Genomic DNA, 19,937 nt, shown 5'->3' on the forward strand with positions numbered 1-19,937 from the left:
GAGTACCTCTTAATACTTCTTGCATATTTTTTCTCTCTACCACGTCCCAATATCTGAATGAGGGATTTTAAAAAAGAAAAAAAAATCATGTTTTCATGTTTGTTTGATTTAAAAAATACTCTGTTTTGAGTGTTAAATAAATTTTGCTTTTACAGACTCTAGAGCAGGTTGAGAAGACTGAAGGGTACCTTATGGACAGGATTCTGATGCAGGTGATTTTTAGCCTTGCCAAGGCTGGATATCCAGAGCACATCGAGGATATTAAAGGACGCATAAAATTTGAAAAGGAATTAATTCCAGGTATGTCCTTGGTTCCTACAGCAGGGTGGAGAGAGAACATTTTTTTCCTTTTTTTCTTGTTTTGGTTTTTTTTTTTTTGTTTTTATTGTTGTTTTTCCTTAATTTTCCAAAAATAGGTAATTTTGTAGTTTTGTCTTGAATACTGAGGGAAGGGAATATTTGTGCCATTAGTTTGTGGATTAATTTGCATGTTTGTGTGTTTTCGATTGCATTTTATAAAATCTAAATATGAAACAGCTATAATAATTTGCTTACCAAAATGAATTTTTTTTATTTTCTAAAATTCATAAGAAAGCACCAAGTGTGGAGTTCTTCAAACACCACTGTTAAGATTCCTGTTGTGAGAGCTCTTCACGACTGCCATAAAAAAGGGATGCAAAATGCTGAATGTAGTTTTTCATTGCCTACCTTTAAAGTAATTTCTGGATCTCTGTATGTTTAATCTGATTGATGACTGTTAATTATACTTAATCCATTTTTTTCTTTTTTTGACGTGTCTAGAAATTGGTTTCTCTTTTCCTTATCCTTCTGTCATGCTGCAGTAGTGATAGTTCTGTAATTTTTAGCCTGGTCCTCTTATGGGAGAAGTGAATTTCATTGATAAATATAAATAATTCTGGAAAAGGTAGTCTCACATTTGGGTTGTGAATCTTATTTAAAAGTATGTTAATGATACTTTTAGCTTTCATTAATTTTAATACCTTAAGGTGAAAAAGTTATATGCATTTTATTAATATTATTTTTCTCTGATTTTTCAATTGCTAGATGTAATGAACCTGTGTTTGACTCTGATAACTCATGGCTTTGAAGATATCAGCTTCAACATTTTGAAGTCTTTAAATCATTTATCACGTGAAGATTTGGACCAGGGTAGCTTCTTCTTGCAACATTGTGTAAATAGAGATCTGGTAAGCAGAAGAATAATACTTTTTTTCTTAATCTAATATTAACAGTATATTTATTTAGTTTAATGCAACTGTGAAATTTGAAAATGGTGAGTTGTTGCACAGTTCTTCAAGAAGAAAAGAATTTTATTATTTGTGTCATCTTGAATAGTAAATTGAAATTCACAAAGGAATCTTACTTGGCTTATGTAATATCCATTTTCTAAGCATTAGAAGAATCTGACATTTTTAACAATTTTGGGAAATTAAACTAAATTAATTTTTGAAATTGTTTGCAGCCTGTGAGCAAGCTGAAGCAATTCTGTACTGAATTAAAAGAAGCGAAGATGCACTCGGCACCGTTACCATTTGTCTTGCGCTGCGCTTTGGAGACCAACAGATTGGGTACTGTACTTATTTAGTGATTTTACCTGTGCTCTTTAGACTACTTGGTCACTCTTTAATTATTTTGTGAATGTTTTCAGCCTTGGCCATGGATGTGATGAAGCTGATGAAGGAGGAAGCCTTGCCACTCAGACCTCACTATTGCTGGCCGCTGCTAGTTGCATACCAGAAACAGAATAATCTTAAAGGTGAGTTGTCTCCTGTGGCACGGTTGCAGACTTAGTGCACAAATCTTACTGCTATGAGATTCTTCAGAAACTAAACAAAGCCCTTGCTGTATGTCTGTCCCCATTTCAAACAATTTTTCCTTCAGAAAGACTTTTTGAAAACCTCCTTTCTTAATTGATTGTGATATAGTTCTACAAATTTCAAGTCTCGCTTGACATAGAAAGATGTGTTTAGTTATCTTTTTAACTCTTCACATTCTTTCTGCATCCCAGTGTTCTTTATGCTGCTCATTACTCTTTACAGTTTACTCTTGAAGAAACTGAAATCCAAGTGAAGAATTTAAAAGTAAGGTTACATTATTATAGCTCTCTTGGACTGCAAAGCCAGTCCTTTATTCAAGCCAGCTTCTTATTATTTGCCTGATGAACTAAACATGAGTTTTGTTACAATCATAAAAACTGCAGGAGAACTTACATTGCTGAATGTATGAGCCTGACCTGACAGCATACTGATTGAAGGACAAAAATGCTCAATCTTTGGGATTCTTAAGTAGGTTTAAGCATTTAGCATACTTTCCCCTGTTACACATGGGGATGTCTACAGGATATGAATAAGAATTGAAAAAATATTAAATTTTAGAGTACAGTATCTAATTCTTTGGTTTGCGTTATTGGTAATTCAGGAAGAATGGTATTGTAAAAAGATGCTTTTAACAGAAGTACTTCCCCCTTGGGGAAACAAAAAACTGTCTTTTTCATCTTATCTCACAGTATAATGTGCTTTAGAATGAGATGCAGAGTTGTTAGTGTGACACTGGGTGACAAACAAAATGCACAAACAAAAAAAAAGTGCTTTTAGCAGACTCTTCATATCGCAATTTTATCTTAAATATACAGTCACATTCCAGTTTGGAGGAAATGCTGAAACAAGTATTCCCTAATTGTTTCTGGCTATAAAAATGTCTCAAGTATTTTTTAAAAAGCCTTTGTGAAAACAATATTCAGTTTTTATTAACTCTTTAGGCTCTATTCCTGTTAGACTACTACCCAAGTTTATCCAGGTTTTCAAATCCTTGAAAGTTCTATGATATTTTAAAAGTCTGGCAGTGTTTAGTTGGGTCCTTTGTGACTTACTTGAAACACAGTGTTACCAAAAATAAGTAAATTGAAATCAGTGTCATACTTCTCTGTGTGGATGCTGCCTACTGAAAAAAGCTGCTATCATTTACTCCATGAAAAATTTCAATTCACTAACACAATTCTAAGAGATGCTGGAAGTATTTTTAGGTTTAGACTTGGCTCCCAAAATTGAAACATTTGAGTGTCAAGAGAAACTCAGGTTTTTGTACTTCTTTTGGTCTTTGTCAAGATCAGAGGTTGCCTTAATTTGGACTCCCTGCTGCAGAAATCAACTGTGCTTTGGCAACTGTACTTGCTGCTGGAAGTCATGTAAGCAAATTGAGAAGACAAGTGATAAAGGATCCCTCAATTCTAGCATCTTTAGCCATTTTCCATAGAGCCTTTGTTTTTCTGTCTGCAAAGGCATTTCATACACATACTTCTGCATGGCTGTAAGATAATGCTGTGAATTTGCACACTCATTTTTGTAGCCTGGTACTCACTGTCCGAGTTTTTATTGTCAATTTGGAAGCACTGCCACTCTGTACATACCTACACAAGTCAGTGATTTTGCAATTCTTAAAATACTTTAGGTAAGAAGGTAGCTGATCAGTTGCTTCGATAGTGAAGAACCAGTGTAACTATTCTTGCTAAAAAGTGAGACAAGTTGTCTTCTTCCTCTGTGTAAGCTTGCATTCATTTTGTTCCAAATTAATAATAAAAAAATGAATAAATTAATTCCACTATTTAAAAACACAACAGATACACTTGAAGAAAGGTAAATAGGGGAAAAGACCTCTGAAATTGTTTCATGGAAATAATAGAGCCAACAGTCATACTGCAGTGAGAGCCTAAGAGTGACAGCAGATAGTAAATGAATAGTAAATGTGAACAGAAGTACAGACACAACATCACATCTCTTACAATAAAATAAGGTAATTAATTTCTTAACAAAGTAGTAATGCCCAGTGTAATGTGTGTAGTTTTGTGTCTTGGTATAGGCAAGGCTGGTAGTGGAAGAGAACTTTGAGGAAGAACTATGAAAATACAATAGGTGTAGATTGGACTAAATAATCTGAATAAAAGCAACAAGCTATCTAGAGCTGCAGTGTACAAATATCTGAATCAGTACGTACAGTATGACTCAAATAACCAATAACAGTGTTTAATTACATGTTTCTGTAAAATTTATTACAGCAAAACTTAAACACTGGATATCAAAGAAAATTCTGTAATTTCTGTATTACGGAATAGTGTTTGAAAGAAAAGTAGCAGTGAAGAGGTGGCTAGGAGGTATGAGACTAAAAAAGGCCATTTTTAAATGCACCATAACTACTCTGAAATAGCATACAGTTCTTTTCAGTCATTTTACACAGGCAAATAATTTCTGGTGGGGCTCTGCCTTTATGTGCATCTGTTACATGAGCTGGTAAATACTTATTTCCTTAGTGTTTATTAGGCTTTTAGGAATGAAAAGTGCTTGGAGGGTTTAAAAGATCAATATGCAGTGGATCTGTTACTGGCACTGAGTGTCATTTTGTGTCAGATTATGCACTAAAATCAGGACAGCCTAGTGTAAATAAGCAGAAATGTTTAACTTAGGCTTATTTTTGAATATTTTATAGTTTCCCTTTGCCTTTGAATGATTTGATATTATTTTTAAAAGCACTTTTTACAAATGTCTATGTTGCTTTTGGGTTCTGCTGTTGTTGAACTACTGTGTAAACTCTTGTTACATACAAAACTCATGGTTGGTGAAAGGTAATTCAGTTTTTAATTTGGAAAATAAGAGTCTAGGTTCGGAAGGGATTAAGGGTGGTGATTTCAAAGTTACTGCTTGAAATCCTGTTTTATAGACATACTATTCTGGCAAAAAGCATTCTGAGTGGATCTGAAATGATCAGTACAACAAAAATACACTTAATACTATGCTTTCCTAAATGTGACCTTACCTTTTCAACTGAAGTTTTTGTTTTTTTGTTTCCTCAGAAAACTGCTTAAAGCCAAATTTAACTTCCCTTGCACATGTAGAACTGTACATAACTGCCTGAGAAATTCATTTTGTTCTCTGTTTGGGACTGCTTTAGGGAGTAGACATGATCTAACTCAGAGAACCTTAGGAAATGAATGGTAGACTGAAATTCAGGCCCCACTTCTCAGTTTTTGAGAAGCATAAACCACATAAATATTATGACCACCTCATAGTTCACCTCTCCTGTATTTGTTCTTCAATATACTGATTTGAGGTTGGAATCTGTTTTCTGTTGTGGTTTTTGAATGCTGTTTCCAGTATTGACAAAAAGAAGTTGTATGTTTTGTTTCCTGTTTGTCTTCTTTCTACTCTCTTATTTGATTTTGTATACTCAGCTCCTGTGTACTTACATATGCCAGCCTAAGATCTCAAAAAGCCTGTTCTTCATCAAGCAGGGAGATGACCAAAAGACTTTACTGGGAGTTTTAGTCATGCCCAGTCTTCTGGATCAATGGTCTCTAGAGTGGGGTGTGCAAGGCAATCCATTGGGTTGTGAGTGTTAGCAAATAAATATTTTATCCTTTTCGGCTCTCTATTTTCTTGTATTTTTGATAATGCCCACAATATATCAGTACAGTTTTACACATGTGTATATTTTCTAAATCAATGCACATATATATTTGGGGGGTTGTTCTCAAAAAAGTTTGTGAGATCATTGTTCAGCATGAACATGACTGCACTTTTGTGCCTTTCTTTTTTAGTCTGCTTTTTGTTTGGGGGGAGAGAGAAGAGGTCAGTGTGTTTTCCAGTATGAGAAGCAAAGAATTTATGGAAGTCCACGTACATAATGCTCCAATCTTTTTAACTGAAATGGAAATGTTCCATTGCTTATTATTGTGGAAGATGTTTATTTGACTATAAAGTAGTTCTGCTTTTGGTGAGGTAGAAAATGTATGCAAAACCATAGGACTCTGTGCTTGTTTCATTAATCTTCTGTCCCCCCCCCCAAAATTGTACATCAGCCACTTTAAAAAAGAAAAATGCTGCCACACGTTTTCATTTTCAGTTTGCAATTACTTTTGCTATGCAATTACTTTGGTGCAGTATGGCTGTGGTATCTTGGTGTTGTGCTGGTGTTCTGTTTCTCACACCTCCTCTTTCCTGCTCAGGAAATGTGCCCTAGTCTGTCTGCTAGGGAATGGGGATGCTTAACAAGCCTTTTTTTCTGCACTCTTCTGCATACAGGCTTGAGCTCAAACCTCCTGAGTGCACCACACTTTATTCACTGTGGGGTCCAGTTCTTGGTCTTCAAACTACTTTTTAGTGTTAGTTATTTTTTAAAAGGTTTCAGCATAAAAGGACTTAATATATTTTCTGGGATGTTGAAAACATGAAATAAAACTAGCTGTCAACATTTGAAAGGTATAAAGAAAGACTTAGTGTAATTAATTCTTTATTCATATTTTTGCAGATTCTGGTCCAAAATCAGAGTTTTGTTTAAGGCAAACTCGAACAGATGATGCGACTTTAATCTAGTGTGACTTGCCTGCATGTATTTTCAAGTGCTCAAAGGGAATTCACATTTGATTATTTGCACCATAGTGCACTGCATAAAATATTCATGGAAGTGTCACTTTTCCATAGGTGGCACTCCAGGGCAAAGACAGGGACTTTGGACATTTTTAAAGTAATAAGTATGAAATGCAAGTTGAAAAAAACATATGTTGTTTGGTACTGGTGTCCTGCAGCAACTGACAAATCATTTTTAGACCAGCAAAAAATGATTATACCTGTATTGGTTTTGACAGGGGTTCAGAGTTTTGGTAGCTAAGGTTACTGTAAGAAGTTTCCACAAATCAGAAGAGTGTGAGCAGTTAAAAAGAATGACATACTCTGAAACTACATTATAGTTGCTGGACTATTATTATTTGGTATGTGGTGTCTTCAAATGTGACTCTACAGAAGTGATGCACAGTCTAGTTGTATGACACTATGTGAACCCTGGTGAAGTTACAGTGTACTTCAGTGGGCCTGGGGGACTCCAGCCTTTTTCTGAATTTCCAGTTTGATGTGTTGCAGAGTAATCAGCAATTTGATTACAAATATGTTACTATTAAACAAGTCCAGAGAAAAGTCCTGAACACTAATGCTAATCAGAGTTGGGTACTGGGAACAAAATTGAGAATGCATAATGTGTTGAAGGATGTATTTATATCTTGAGTTTATGTACTTTACAGCAAACTTCAGATTTGTTTTTTATGCACAATAATATGGATATTTTGGTACATAGCTCTGTAGGATGTTCTGCAAACATAACTCATATATTTGCTATGTTAGAAAATAACTTTGTATAATACCCATTTCCAAACGGAACTTTGATGGTTTTTGTAGTACTGCACAGAATAAGAAGTTTTGTAAATATATTTTAAGTTTCACAGTTAAGAATTATGTTAATACTAAAATGCAGGATTTTTCATAGCAATTTCAAGGAGGGAAATTGAGGAAACAATTCCATTTTTTGTAAAGCAACATTTATTTTTGTATGTTGGTTATCAGGTTTTCATTTTTCTGAATGCTTAGCCTTATTAATTTTGCCTTGACAGGTATCTTTGAGGTCCTCAAAATGATGCATAAATTGGGGGTGGACCTTGATGCAGAAACATATACAGACTATGTTTTTAAAAACTTTGCTGATACTGAAACTGCCCATGCCCAGCTGAAGGTAAGTTTACATGTAAAATTTGAAAAAATGGCTATTACATGGCTTCTTATATTATGTTCTCTGTGAGGGCTTTAGATCCCAGTAGTGCTGGGAAACACTGAACCTGATATGATGAAGCCTGTGCAGGATATTTAGAATATTATTCAAACAATTGTTGCAGCGATAGTTTGTTTATCATGTCTTCCTCCTGCTGCTTTTATTTCTTCATAGCTAACCAAAGTATATTGCTCCAGACCTAGTACCTTTTTGTTTTCTGAACTGGAAAAGTAAATGAATGAGTTTAAGTGTCCCAGTCTTTCTGCCTTTTGTAACTTTGTGTCTTGCAGTTGATTTTAAAAAAATTTGGATCAGTAGCAACTTGTTTGGCTGCTGTATAAACTCCTGTAGAGCACCTTGTGTGTTCTCAACAGCTACCTTTGGGAAGGAAGTGTACAGAAGTATGAGGTATCAGAAGGTCTTCTCCATGTAGAGTTCCATGGTTGGTTGCTTTTTCTCTAGGAAAATGACTGCCTGTTTGAAAGTGTTGGGCTCTATACAGCAGAACTAAGAAGTGAAGCACTGAATGGGAGACTGGACAAAGTTCTTTCTATACGTGAGTATTTTTCATGTTGCTTGTTACTGTGTGCTAGGTGATATTGAGGATTGGTTGTAGGCTAAGAGATTTGTCTGAGGTTTCAACGTATGTGGAGAACTTGAGCAAAGTGCTTATCATGTGAGGTGTCCTATGATGACTTGTCAGATTGAAACTGCCAATTCTGAGCCATAAATCGTAGTTTAAATTCTCCTTTGGCATTGAACCTGGCCATAAGATTTACATACAAGTTATTTGCAAATAACAGCTTTACTGTGATTGTGACAGGAGTGTGACATTCTTGCACTTAGAGAGCTTAAGCAAAGAATTTGTTTTTCACAAGGCTTATGAGGTGGTTAGTGCTGGGATTGCTTTTGTTTGCAGCATCAGTGACTGTAGAAGTGATACAGCTCTGAAGTACCACAGAGTTACTCATGAAAGAACCAACTTTAATGTCAGTGACCATCAGATTTTTAACCTGAGGGTGTTCTGCTGATCTCTTCGTAGTGAAAGTTGTGTATAAATGCGATTGGTTAATTAGGCATTGAATTGTAGCATGTTTAAGAGTTTTCTTCAAAGACTGTTCTGATGCTCAGTGCTTGCAAATGTTAATTTGTGTCATTGACTGAATGTATGGGATAGGATCATTTGCTTGGTTAAGTAGGAATATGTGATTCTCTTTGAAGTTTAAATAAATTGTGTTTATATTCCTAGTATATTGAGATATTAATAAAATACCTAAACTTGGACTAAATCTGATACAGAAAAATGAAACAAGAGTTTTATTTGTTCAAGGCTCAGGGAGAAGCTTAAGCAGTTGCTTGCTGCAGCTTTTGTGTTGCAGATGAGAAAATTGAGTACTTACTAATCAGTGATGTGATTTTGGTATTGGAGAATTATCAATTAGTGAATTTTCAAGATTCACCTTACATTTTGCCAGTATTTTGTTTGGTTTTATTTAAAAAGAAAAAAAAAAAAAAAAAAAAGCATAAACCCAGGCATTTGCCCTAAAAAAATGAAGTACCTAAAAAAACTTTGACATTTTTTTCAAAGGAGAACTGTTTATTAACAACAATGAAATCTCTTCTGGAATGTGAAATAGTCTGGGTTTTTTTTTTCTCCATGAAACATGTAGACCCCTCCATTCATTCTGGTTAACTGAAACAGTCTGGTTTTAATGTATTGTGAGACACAAATGCATGTATGCCTGATGTATGGTAAATGTATATATCTCAAGTATTGCACAGGCACATAGACCAAGTTGAATTCTGTCTTACTGTCACAAAATTAGTATCACATAGTATATCATTTAGCCATTGTGTGTGAGTTGAATTTAAATCTTGTAGTGGTATTTCTGTTTACAAAGACCAGGGTTAATAATTCATGGAGACATATCAAATTTCTTTGAACTTGAGCTTTAAAGGAAGCTACTCCGTAAATAGTTTACCAAGCTGAAATGAATGCTAGTAAATCTAATTAGCACCTATGTGATGATAAGGCACAGATATTAAACAGCTGATTTTTTTTTCTTCTTTTTGACTTGTCTCCTTTTGCAGTATTACAAAGAGAGAAAAATAGATGCAGTATGGAAAATAGTTTGAGATTGTCTCATCAGTGTAGTCAGAGGAGGCAAAGGTTGGTTATTAATGCTGGCTGCTATCTAGGTATTGATTCAGCTTCTCATGCCTTATAATGTATAGATTTCTGCCACTGACAAGATGAAAACTCCGAAGCATCAGCTGAGGAATCTGGGCACATAAGGCAGTGTACCTGAGAGCCGCTTTTTCCCTTTATCATGCCGTTCCATTCCACTTCATTGTCAGCCCCTTGATTTTCTCAGACTTGTTTGTTGCTAAGGAAACCAGGTTGCCGATTGTCAGCAGCAGCTGAGCATACTAAGATGCTTTTCTGCTCGTCTTTTTGTGAGCAAAAAGTTTAATATACTGCTGGAGAAGAATTTGTATTGAGGGTGTCTTGAAACCAACTTTAACTGAGGTTCTCAAATAAAAAGAAGTGTTCCAGCATTTGAAACTGGAGTTAGACTAAGGAAGTGCTCTTAGCATGTTCTTGCCTCTGACTTCCCAAGTTCTTTTAGAGCTGGTGTTTTTATTTTGGTTATCTTCTACCATATTGCAGCCCTTGCTGAAAGGGCCCGTGCAGTCAGGTTTTTACAGCAGTTAATTCCATTTTGATGCTGAAGTGAGATGATAACTTTATGCAGGACATAAATGCACCCACTACTGTATTTTTTTCTTTGCTGATCTATGGTGCTGGAAGGAGAGATAGCAATTCTACAGGAAGAAGGTAGAATGCTATGGAATATTCAGTCAAGAAATTATGTAAAAATGAGGACATGAAACTTAACTGTAAATGACCTCTCAGGGACATCTAATTTTAAGTGATTTTGCAGTTTTCCTTTCTGTTCAAATATTACTGTATATAACAACATGTAGAACTGTATATTTGTCTCTTTTTCCCCCCTTAGATTTAATTTAATTCGGTGGGTAGCACTTTAGATGGAACTACTTTTTCTTTCTTGTCAGGGCATTTATATTTGCAGAAGCAAACACTTGAGAAAGCGTGCCATTGGTTTTTACTTGGATTTTTAAAATTTTATTTCATACTATTATTTTGAAAAATAGAAGGTAGAAATTTCAAACCTGTTTTAAGGCAGGTATTCAGTCTGAAACAATTAGCAAACCAGTGGATCTTTTTTGTTCCAGTACTATTATCTCAGGTTTTCTTGTTTAGTATTGTTTGAGGTTTGTCTTGCTTTTTGGAATTGGTCTTGTACTTTCTTACAGGTAAAAATGCTTTATGCAATTAATAATTCATAATAAAACCTAATTTATTAACTATTGACATTAAAGGAAATGTAGAGGGAAGACTTCTCACTCTCTGAATATTTGATTGCTTTTGAAATGGATCAGATGTTTCAAACACTTTGATATTTTAAATCTTGGTTTATAAATGTTTGTCAGCATTTAGTAAACTACTGAAGGAGCTTTTCAAGTGGTGGTCTATTTGCATGATCTGCTGAGCTGTTGCAGTTCAGGGATTTTTTTGACAATGCCTATTGAGAAACATTGCTTTTGTTTACAGTGTCTTCAGAAAACACACCTGCTATTGATAGTCGTCTATTTAGAAACAGCCTCATTTTGGGTTTTAAAAGGTAAGGTTGTTATATGAATACTTTTTTTTCCTATGTAAAAAAGTTCCTTCTCTGTTTTGTCTTGTTGAGCACAAGTCTGCCCAGTCTTTTGCCCCCTGCTCCATGTTTTAAAAGTAGCATTCCAAGTCTAGTAGAAGATAGTGTCGTTCCTCCCTGCTTCCCTCATTTTCCTTGCCTTTGCTATGAGCATACACTTGAAACATTATATATAGTAGATGAAAAAGAATTTCATTATTCTTTGTTCTGTGCTATTTGCTAGTATATAAACTTCGCGTAACAAACATGTGGGGGTTTAACTTGATTCACTTTTTTTATTGACAGCTGTGCTAATTTAAAAATTCCCTAAAGATTATCACTATTAGCTAGTAAAGAATTAGGGTTCTTGATGAACACGAAATAGTAGGAGCCTGGCATATTCTGCTACATCTGTTAACATTCTGTGCCCTCTGGGTTAAAATGGCTCCTGAACACTCACATGGAGCACCTGGTTCTGAGCTACATTGCCAGGACCTTGTGTTCACAATGGTCCTGTTCCTTGTGAATTTCCAAGGTTGTCCTAAGCTTATGTATTAATTTAACTAATAAATTGTCTAAACCATTTGCTCTCTGTAAGTATAGATAAATATCCAACTGAAGTAGGACTTTCACTAGAAAGCAAACCGTGCTAATGTTTACCACACACAACCAAGGCTAGTCTGGAATATCCCTGCCGCTGGGGAACTGTGCTGGTGTGCAGAATGTGGTTTGAAGTATCTCTAAAATGTCAGCATTTAGCAAACTAGTTGCCAAGAATTATAGTCTGCTCAAGTGAAACAGTTACTCTTCTCATAGTAGAAACAGTTCCTGCTGGTCTTACTGCAACAGTTATTGGACATCTGGGCTAAAAAATCCAAATTCTGATGGAAATTAAGGTCGGGTCCTTTGGTGGGGTTTTTTTTGGGATGGGGTAGTGGTGGTTTTTTTCCACTTTTTACTGGAGCTTGCCTTACCACCTTTAAGTGGGGCATAACTTTTCTTTATCTGTTCCATATTATACTTTTGCTTGCCTTTCTTGCTGCCTGGTTTCACACACTGTGTTTAAGGTCGCCTGTGCTCAGGTTTTACCCTTACATTATTTCTGAAAGCATTCCCACTCATGTTGCATTTTCTGTTTTAAACGTAATGGCTAGAACAGCCTGAGCATGAAACTTGAGGGTATGGTAGAAGAAAGAGTATTTGTAGGTTTTGTAAAGACAGCAGCAAAATTTTATGGCTAAATGCAGGTCTTGAGTGTTCAAATGAACAAAGTTCAGGATTGGAGTACAAAAGTACAGGGTAGGGATGCCAGGGACACACAAACAATGTCTGTGGCAGACTAGTTTATGGATTTCTGTTGAAACTGCTCTTCTCTGGTAACTGCTTCAAAGTATTCCCATTCTATTTGCCTGATGTACCATTACTATTTCAGAGTCAAGTACTTTAGGAAATTGATGCATTTGATATCTGCAGTTCATTGTCATCCTGTCAGTGGTGGAGTGAGTTCACCCAACAAAGCTTAACTAACCTCACAGATGGCATTTTCTTTTCACTCTGTGTCGACCTGCATTTGACTCATTTTCAAATACAAGTGGCAGTTGCACAGAAAGAACAAATGCTTCATAGGCTTGAACATCCTAAATAAAAACCTAAACTTCTATGAATGCATTCAAGTTTTTGTGCATCTGTTCAGACTGACATCTTATTTTCCTCTAATGAGAATTACAGGAAGATAAAATTGTGTAGTAAGTTTTTGTTCTCTTACCCTTGCCTATGTTAATGCTGTTTTATGGCTGTTGGAAAGTTACAGTTCTTGAAAAGTTATAGCTTCTGTTGAGAATTTTGGAGTTCTGTGAATTACAGGACAACATCAGATTTTTAATACTTGAGACAGGTGGTTAACATTAAGATGTCAGGGGTTTTATAGTTTAGTGAACTGGTTGACAGGATTTTTGGTTGTAACCTCATGATGTACAGAGAAGTGTTATTCCTCAAGTCTTTTTTCAATCTATGATGAGAGAAATTCTGTGTTTTGTTTTCTACGTTTAAAATATTACATGTTCCTCTCACTATAATGAACATTATACCTTAAGAGATTTGATTACTCTCTTTTGCATAGTATAAATCCTTTAATAGCTACCTGCAGTTTTCTTTGTGTATTGAAAGTCTGATGCACAGGACAGTTAGAATTTTTTTTATTAGAAAATTCCATGTATCAAGTGTTTTCTGTGTTAAGTGCAGCTTGTTTGAGTGAAGCTTATTTTCTTGAAATGCTAAATAGAAAAGTCTAAAACAAAAAAATTAGGTATGTTTAAAAAAATAAGATATGATAAAAAATTGAACCAAGACCAAAACTATAACACTTTCTAGTCATAAGTGATAAAAATAATGTTGCATTATTTAAATATTTTTTAGCAGAAATTATGGCCATATCGAGTATAGTAAAAAGTTCTAAAGTTATTCTATACATAATTAATTTAAACAGTATGTGGCAATTATTGTACTTTAATTTCATCTAAATCCTCAGTGTTAATCTTCTGTGTTGCATTAGAGAGACCTACAAAAGTGAAATAATGTTGTTGCTTTTAATTTGTTATCCTTTGCTGCCCTCTTCAGCTCAGATGATGTACAGCTATGGAGCAAGGTAAGTGATGATAAATAAAATCAAGATTCTTTAGGCATTGCATGTTTATGGTGCATTCTTGTAAATCTGAATTCTGAGATTGAAAATTGTAGACCTGATTAATTTGAGCAAGACTTCTGCCAGTGGCAGATCAGACAAGTATATCAAACCAAGTTTTCAAATCAGACAGTGAAATAGTGAAAAATCAAGTGTGGTGTTACCATATCATTTAGCTTATTCCACTGCAATTTCTAGATCAATGCACTTACAGCTGAAAGTGGTTGTAGCTTCTGGAACAAAGTCTGCCATGGTTGTGCCATCTGGCATCAATTCACTTTGATGCCTTTCCTGAACTTTCTTCCTCTCCTCACGTTGGTACTAATAAAATAGTGAAGCAGACTTAGTTTTTCAAAGTTTCTGCTATATGACTTAAAGCATTGAAGTCAAAGCCAGATGAAAGAAATTAACTGGATGAACTCAAAGGGAAATTTTTGATCATATTTCTGACTCTACATTATGGCTTCATTAGAAAGACATTGCAGTATAACTTGGTCATTACAGAGAATAGAGGAGATGTTGGCAGATATGCTTTGGATGTGGTTTCAGAATTTGGGAAGGGATGCACTGTGCTTTTTGTTGTTATTCTTCAGTACTGTAACTGCTGATTAGTAAAAGTACATTTAAGATTTCACAAAGAAATCTTGGAATGAAATGGAAATTGAGATTTGGAAAGCCACTGATCAATGATTTGCATAAAATCAGTGCAGGATTTTTTTGCATTTTACTACCTTTTACTGTTATGTGATTCTGGTGAGAGGATGTTTATGTCTGCTGCCTCTCTCTTTCCTTTTTTGCATTAAAAAAAAAAAAGGGAGAGCAGGGAAAGAAAAAAGAGGGTCTCTTATATATAATAATTTTGAAAGGCAGAGAGCCAAAGTAATGGTGGTCTACGTGTGAAAAAATATGTAGGGTTAATTCTGCTCTTTATGACAATGGAAGAAAAATAAATTTTGTTGTCTTGACTAAGTTTAAGAGTAAATACATGCATTGAACTTGTAAAGTAAGAAATGCTAACTTGGGAAATAAATGGACATCTAGAAACAGAAATAATATTGCACTTTTTTTTTCTATAATTCATCCCTTTTAGTCTTCTTACATTTGATTCAGAAGTACTGTTGTGACTTCCTTGAATTTTATTGCAGTGTATCGATTTGTCATAGGAAGATGACAGGAAAAGGGGAGAAAAAAGCTGTAGTTTAACTGTGAACAGTGTCCATGGTGTTGGTAGAAAAGTGATAGATAAGATATTCAATTGCACATTTGGTATTTTCTGTATTTATCCATTTTCATCAATAATTGAAGATGAGGGTTCCTTTTCTTTTGTCCTTACTTAAAGCACAGCACTTTGGCAGTTTTAAGTGGCAGAGAATGCATCTCCTGACATCTCTGAGATTGCATTCTAGAATCATAGGAGATAAACCAAAAATTCTTAAAACACAATTTCGGTTTTTAACTGAAGATTTAATTAATAAAAATTATTTAATTTCCTTAAGAACAGTCAAATTATTTTTAAAGTGATTCTGTTTAGGTAAAAGTATTTGTAGGTAAGATATGGGGGCTTCTTTTCTTTTAGAGCAAGTAAAATCTATATATTTCTTTGGTTTGCATCATATGGATCAAATGAGTGCCAAATGTAGTTGATTACAATTAATTTTTATAAATGCATTTGAAATTGCACTTATTTACAGCAGCTTATTTACAACTAGCTGTAATAGTTACCTTAATTCTAGCAGAGCATGATAAACATTTTTCCTTTTTTTTCCTTCTTCTTTCAGATATAAAAAATAAGAAGCTTTTTAGGACAATCTCAGCCTTTCTGTAAATTGGAACATAATTGTAGCATCTTCAGGAGTGGCACGCTTTAAGCAGTATCTTAGGATAGCTAACTTCCTGTAGAATGATATATAAACAGAATACTAGAGAGTTCTCTCTCTTAATGCTATACCTCAGAAAGCATTTCTGTTGGCAATATTTTTTCAAGAAAAACCCTATTATTTACCAAAAAACCCCTTTATGTTTCTTAGGGAATGACTATGATGTAGTAAAGAATAATAGTTTAACAGAGAGATGCTTTATTATTTTGAGAATTCAATTTCAGATACTATTTGTCCTTGCTTGCTTCTTTTGGCTGCAATGTACGATTATTCTGTCTTACCAGATAACAGAACTGTTGTACAAGGATGAACGTTATTGCCTGACGCCTCCAGGACCAACTGGTAGAGTTTCAATTTCTATGATTGTAACTTATCCACAAATCCGTTCTTCTGTGTAATGATGGGTTTGAGGGATTACAACAGTAAACACTGATTGCTTCTTTTTGAAAGTGAAATTTGAAAACATGTTGGGTAAAATCCTGATTCAAATAATCAGAGCATATTCTGTGAGATCCACGAGATATATATTTTTTTTAGAATTATAAATGAATCTTGCTGATAATGATTAATTTTTCTAAATTTATAGATCGAAACAGAGATTTAGAAGGAATACAGTATCGGTGCTTAAATACTTAGGGGAAAAAAAAGGCAGTTTTTCAACCTAGTATTACCTTTAGTAGTAAAGGTGCTGATTTTGTGAGGCAAAACAGTACTTAATATCCCAAATCTTCTGCCTTGAAATGAGTATACTTTTTTATTTAATGTGTTTTTGTTTAAACACAGGGGCAGGGGGGCAAGGGGACAGCTAATCTTTGAGAAGACAGTACTTGATGCTCTTCCTGTTTTGGGAAGAGGTAGACCCCACATATTTTTGCACTGCATAGATAAGAAACAGCATAATTTGATTAAATCTGTTCATCTTAACTTTCATTGGCTAATCGTCAGTTTCTTCTTGTTCTAATGGTTAAAATATTTTTTGTATGCTATTATATTAATATTATAATACTTAATGTAGCTTGGGAATAGAATATAATGGGTAAAATGTACAGAATAAATATGCAAAGTGTTAGAAATCTGTTTTTTCTTTTGAGCAATGACAAAATATTTGTGGCAACTATTTGGGGTAGCAGGCAGGAAAGGGGGGGAAGGCCTTGGGCAGTACCACTTCTGTCACACAGTAGTGGAAAAAAATAGATTGAAGTAAGATTCTGTACTGAAAAGCTGTCACTAGGTCTGAAAATAATTAATATTCCTTTCACTCACCAGTTAGATATGTGCTCCCAAACCACATAATCTCTATGCCTCAGTGATCATTGTTGCCATTTCAGAGCCTCTCATCAGGGTGACATCTCACACCAAAATGATTTCTTATAAATTAATCTTGATAACATGACAGTCTCAGTAATTTTAGTGGAATGCTTTCTCTTGTTTTTTTCCACAGAAGCTGTTGGCTATTTTCTTTATCACTTGATTGACAGCATGAGTGACTCAGAGGTACAGGCCAAGGAGGAGCGTTTGAGACAATACTTCCATCAGCTGAAGAAGATGGTACCATTTCATTTTTTGCTACATAATGCCTGTCCTGCCTGACATGTATCTATTAGGTTTGAAATTGCTGCTTTTAAGTACAACCAGACCACTTCTCAATGACATGCAGGAGCTGGAGACTTGAATTACGTCTGAGATAATTTCTGTTAGACAAATTTCAGTTTGGTTGTGTTTCAAAACTCATATAATTTTTTTCCCCACCTCTTGGTACAGAATATAGTTATCCCTACAAGCCACTACAACGGCATTTGCAGACTGCTGGACTCCACTGAAGTTCCTGAATTAATTAAGGTCTGTGGTTCTATAGCAATTACTTTGAATCTAAAAGAAATCTCAGAATATATATTCTCCTTTGCAAAAGAAATATCTTCATGCAGTGATTATATGTAAGCCTTTTAACCTTTGTATGATTTTTCACTGTTGTAGCTGGTTTCATGTTTAATGTGAAAAGGATACATTTAATAAGTGCTGTTTCAAGTCAGTGTAATAATGCTGCAGAACACAGCTTTTTTTACCATTGCTATTATATAATTACCTTGAACCTTTTTACCATGATATGCTTACTTAGAGATTTGAACTTTGGGGGAGATAAGTGATATTTTTGTCTTACTGAATTTCAGGATGCAAGGTTACTGTGTAACAAAAAATCCCTGTCTACAGACATTTCAGAAGTAAGTAAATCCACAGATAGCTATGCTTGTTCTTACTGTAATAGTACTGTTTGGATATGGGGTTTAGATGAAGTGTAATCACTAGCTTTCAGGTCATGGAAGTATATTAGTGTTATTTAAATCTACTATTTGAAGTTCAGAGGTTACTTTCTAGAGTAGTAGTAAGGGCTATCCAGATTTTCACATAGACCTGATACTTGACCTTGGAGTTGGCTGAGGTTTCATGCCTCAGTTTCCCTGTCTGGTAGATATTTTTTTGAAAGTTCTAGTTAGTTAACAGTAGTGGTGTGAGGCTTAATTCATGCTTATAAATTACAGTGATCCACTTGAGTGGCAGGAACCATATAAATCCATACTGCTTCTAATGGTCGAGTGTCAAGTCTTTACATTTCTGATCTGAGCAAAGTGGAGATGGAAAAGGAAACAGGCTTCTGTTCCCTACTTCCCTGAACACAAAAGAACTGAGTGGAAGAGGAATAGTAATGTTGACCTTTGTAGATATACAACTTAATGTTGGGAGTTTTTTTTTAACTGTATTCTGACTCAAGTCTTCAATTAGTATCTACTATTTAAACAGATAAAAGCACCTTAAATTATTTAAAATTTTTTTCAAGTATGAAAGAAGAGGATTATTTTGTCTGTCTTTTATTAAAGTGATCCGACAAGTTGTTCAGGGAAGGGTGTTTTTGCAATTGACATTCTTTCTGTTACCTCCATTTAGAGTGCTAAATCTGACGTGTCTGCTTTGGAGAAGAAACTAGAAAAGCGAAAAGCTGAAAACCAGCCTATTACAGATGTCTTGAAGCAACTCATACATGCTCTTTGTGAAGAAGAGGTATCTTAAGCAATGCAGAGATAATTGGAAACACATAGCTATATTTTTAAAGGGACATAAATGACTGTGTTATGGAAAGACATAGTTAAGCAAAGACAAGTGCAGTGCTTCAGGTTTCATGGTTTGATGCTTATAAATCAAACATAAGTGCAAAAAGCAATTAAATCAAAAGGTTAACTAATTTCAGCAACACCTTGAATGGCATGTTTTGGGGTTGCTGAAGTTTGTTTACAATAATCTGCAAAGTGAATGATAGTAACAGCTGTGATAGGTTTATCATACATGCCAAATGTCCTTTCAAGCCATGGCTCCGGTCTCTTATATCTAGATTGTCAAGCAACTGATACATGCACTAGTCATTTGCAATTCAAATATTACTAGGTTGTTAATGCAGGGATTGAAATTCCATTTTCCTGCAGGAGGAAAGCTCTTCTGAGATAAAGGGTCTCTTGCCTTCATTCGGCAGGCGTCCAGCTGTAGTTTACATTCATTTAGTCTGTGTCTGTAATTTGTGGGGTATCACCACACTTTTGTTCGGTTTCTTGTTCAGTATGATCCTGCCTATAAAGCTGGATATATAGGAACAGTAGCAGTTGTGCAGATGATGGCACAATATTCTCTGTTGCTACAAACACACAGCCGAAATACACAACTCTTCCTAAATTGTATCTCTACAATTTTGCATATGAAATAAGCTTAAATGCAAACACCCCATTGCAAGTTCAAAGTGGTCAAATGTATGAATAAGAATTTATAGAAAAATAAGCTTTCTATGGAATCATTAAGTAGTTTCTTACTCTTTAGAAAGTAGTTTTGTTATGTTTGGCAGTGTACCAGGTGAAAATGGTTACAAATTCCAAAACAATAAGTACTGGTTTAGAATATGGATTAATCATGTTCATGGTCTCAGGATTCAAAAAAGTTTCTTATATTAAAAAATGTAAGAAATATATATGCAAAGTAAGAAAATTTATTTAGAAGTCTATTCTCAAATTAATG

The 19,937-nt window shown here is 34.7% G+C and overlaps 1 protein-coding gene across 2 annotated transcripts in view; it reads left to right on the forward strand.

Moving 5' to 3' along the window:
* LRPPRC (leucine rich pentatricopeptide repeat containing) overlaps positions 1-19,937 on the forward strand; it is a gene marked incomplete at its 5' end in the record, with an annotated part of 84,512 nt that overhangs the window by 15,756 nt on the left and 48,819 nt on the right. For both annotated transcript variants that reach the window (XM_079333103.1, XM_079333104.1), the window contains 13 exons: positions 156-300; positions 1,066-1,208; positions 1,484-1,589; positions 1,670-1,777; positions 7,451-7,569; positions 8,068-8,161; positions 11,243-11,312; positions 13,944-13,971; positions 16,169-16,226; positions 17,326-17,432; positions 17,646-17,723; positions 18,053-18,103; positions 18,825-18,938. In XM_079333103.1, the coding sequence (XP_079189229.1) occupies positions 156-300; positions 1,066-1,208; positions 1,484-1,589; positions 1,670-1,777; positions 7,451-7,569; positions 8,068-8,161; positions 11,243-11,312; positions 13,944-13,971; positions 16,169-16,226; positions 17,326-17,432; positions 17,646-17,723; positions 18,053-18,103; positions 18,825-18,938 (1,221 nt within the window). The remainder of the gene's footprint in view (positions 1-155; positions 301-1,065; positions 1,209-1,483; positions 1,590-1,669; positions 1,778-7,450; positions 7,570-8,067; positions 8,162-11,242; positions 11,313-13,943; positions 13,972-16,168; positions 16,227-17,325; positions 17,433-17,645; positions 17,724-18,052; positions 18,104-18,824; positions 18,939-19,937) is intronic.

This window comes from Erithacus rubecula (genome assembly GCF_903797595.1).
Source record: "Erithacus rubecula genome assembly, chromosome: 2".
Classification (NCBI taxonomy): domain Eukaryota; kingdom Metazoa; phylum Chordata; class Aves; order Passeriformes; family Muscicapidae; genus Erithacus; species Erithacus rubecula.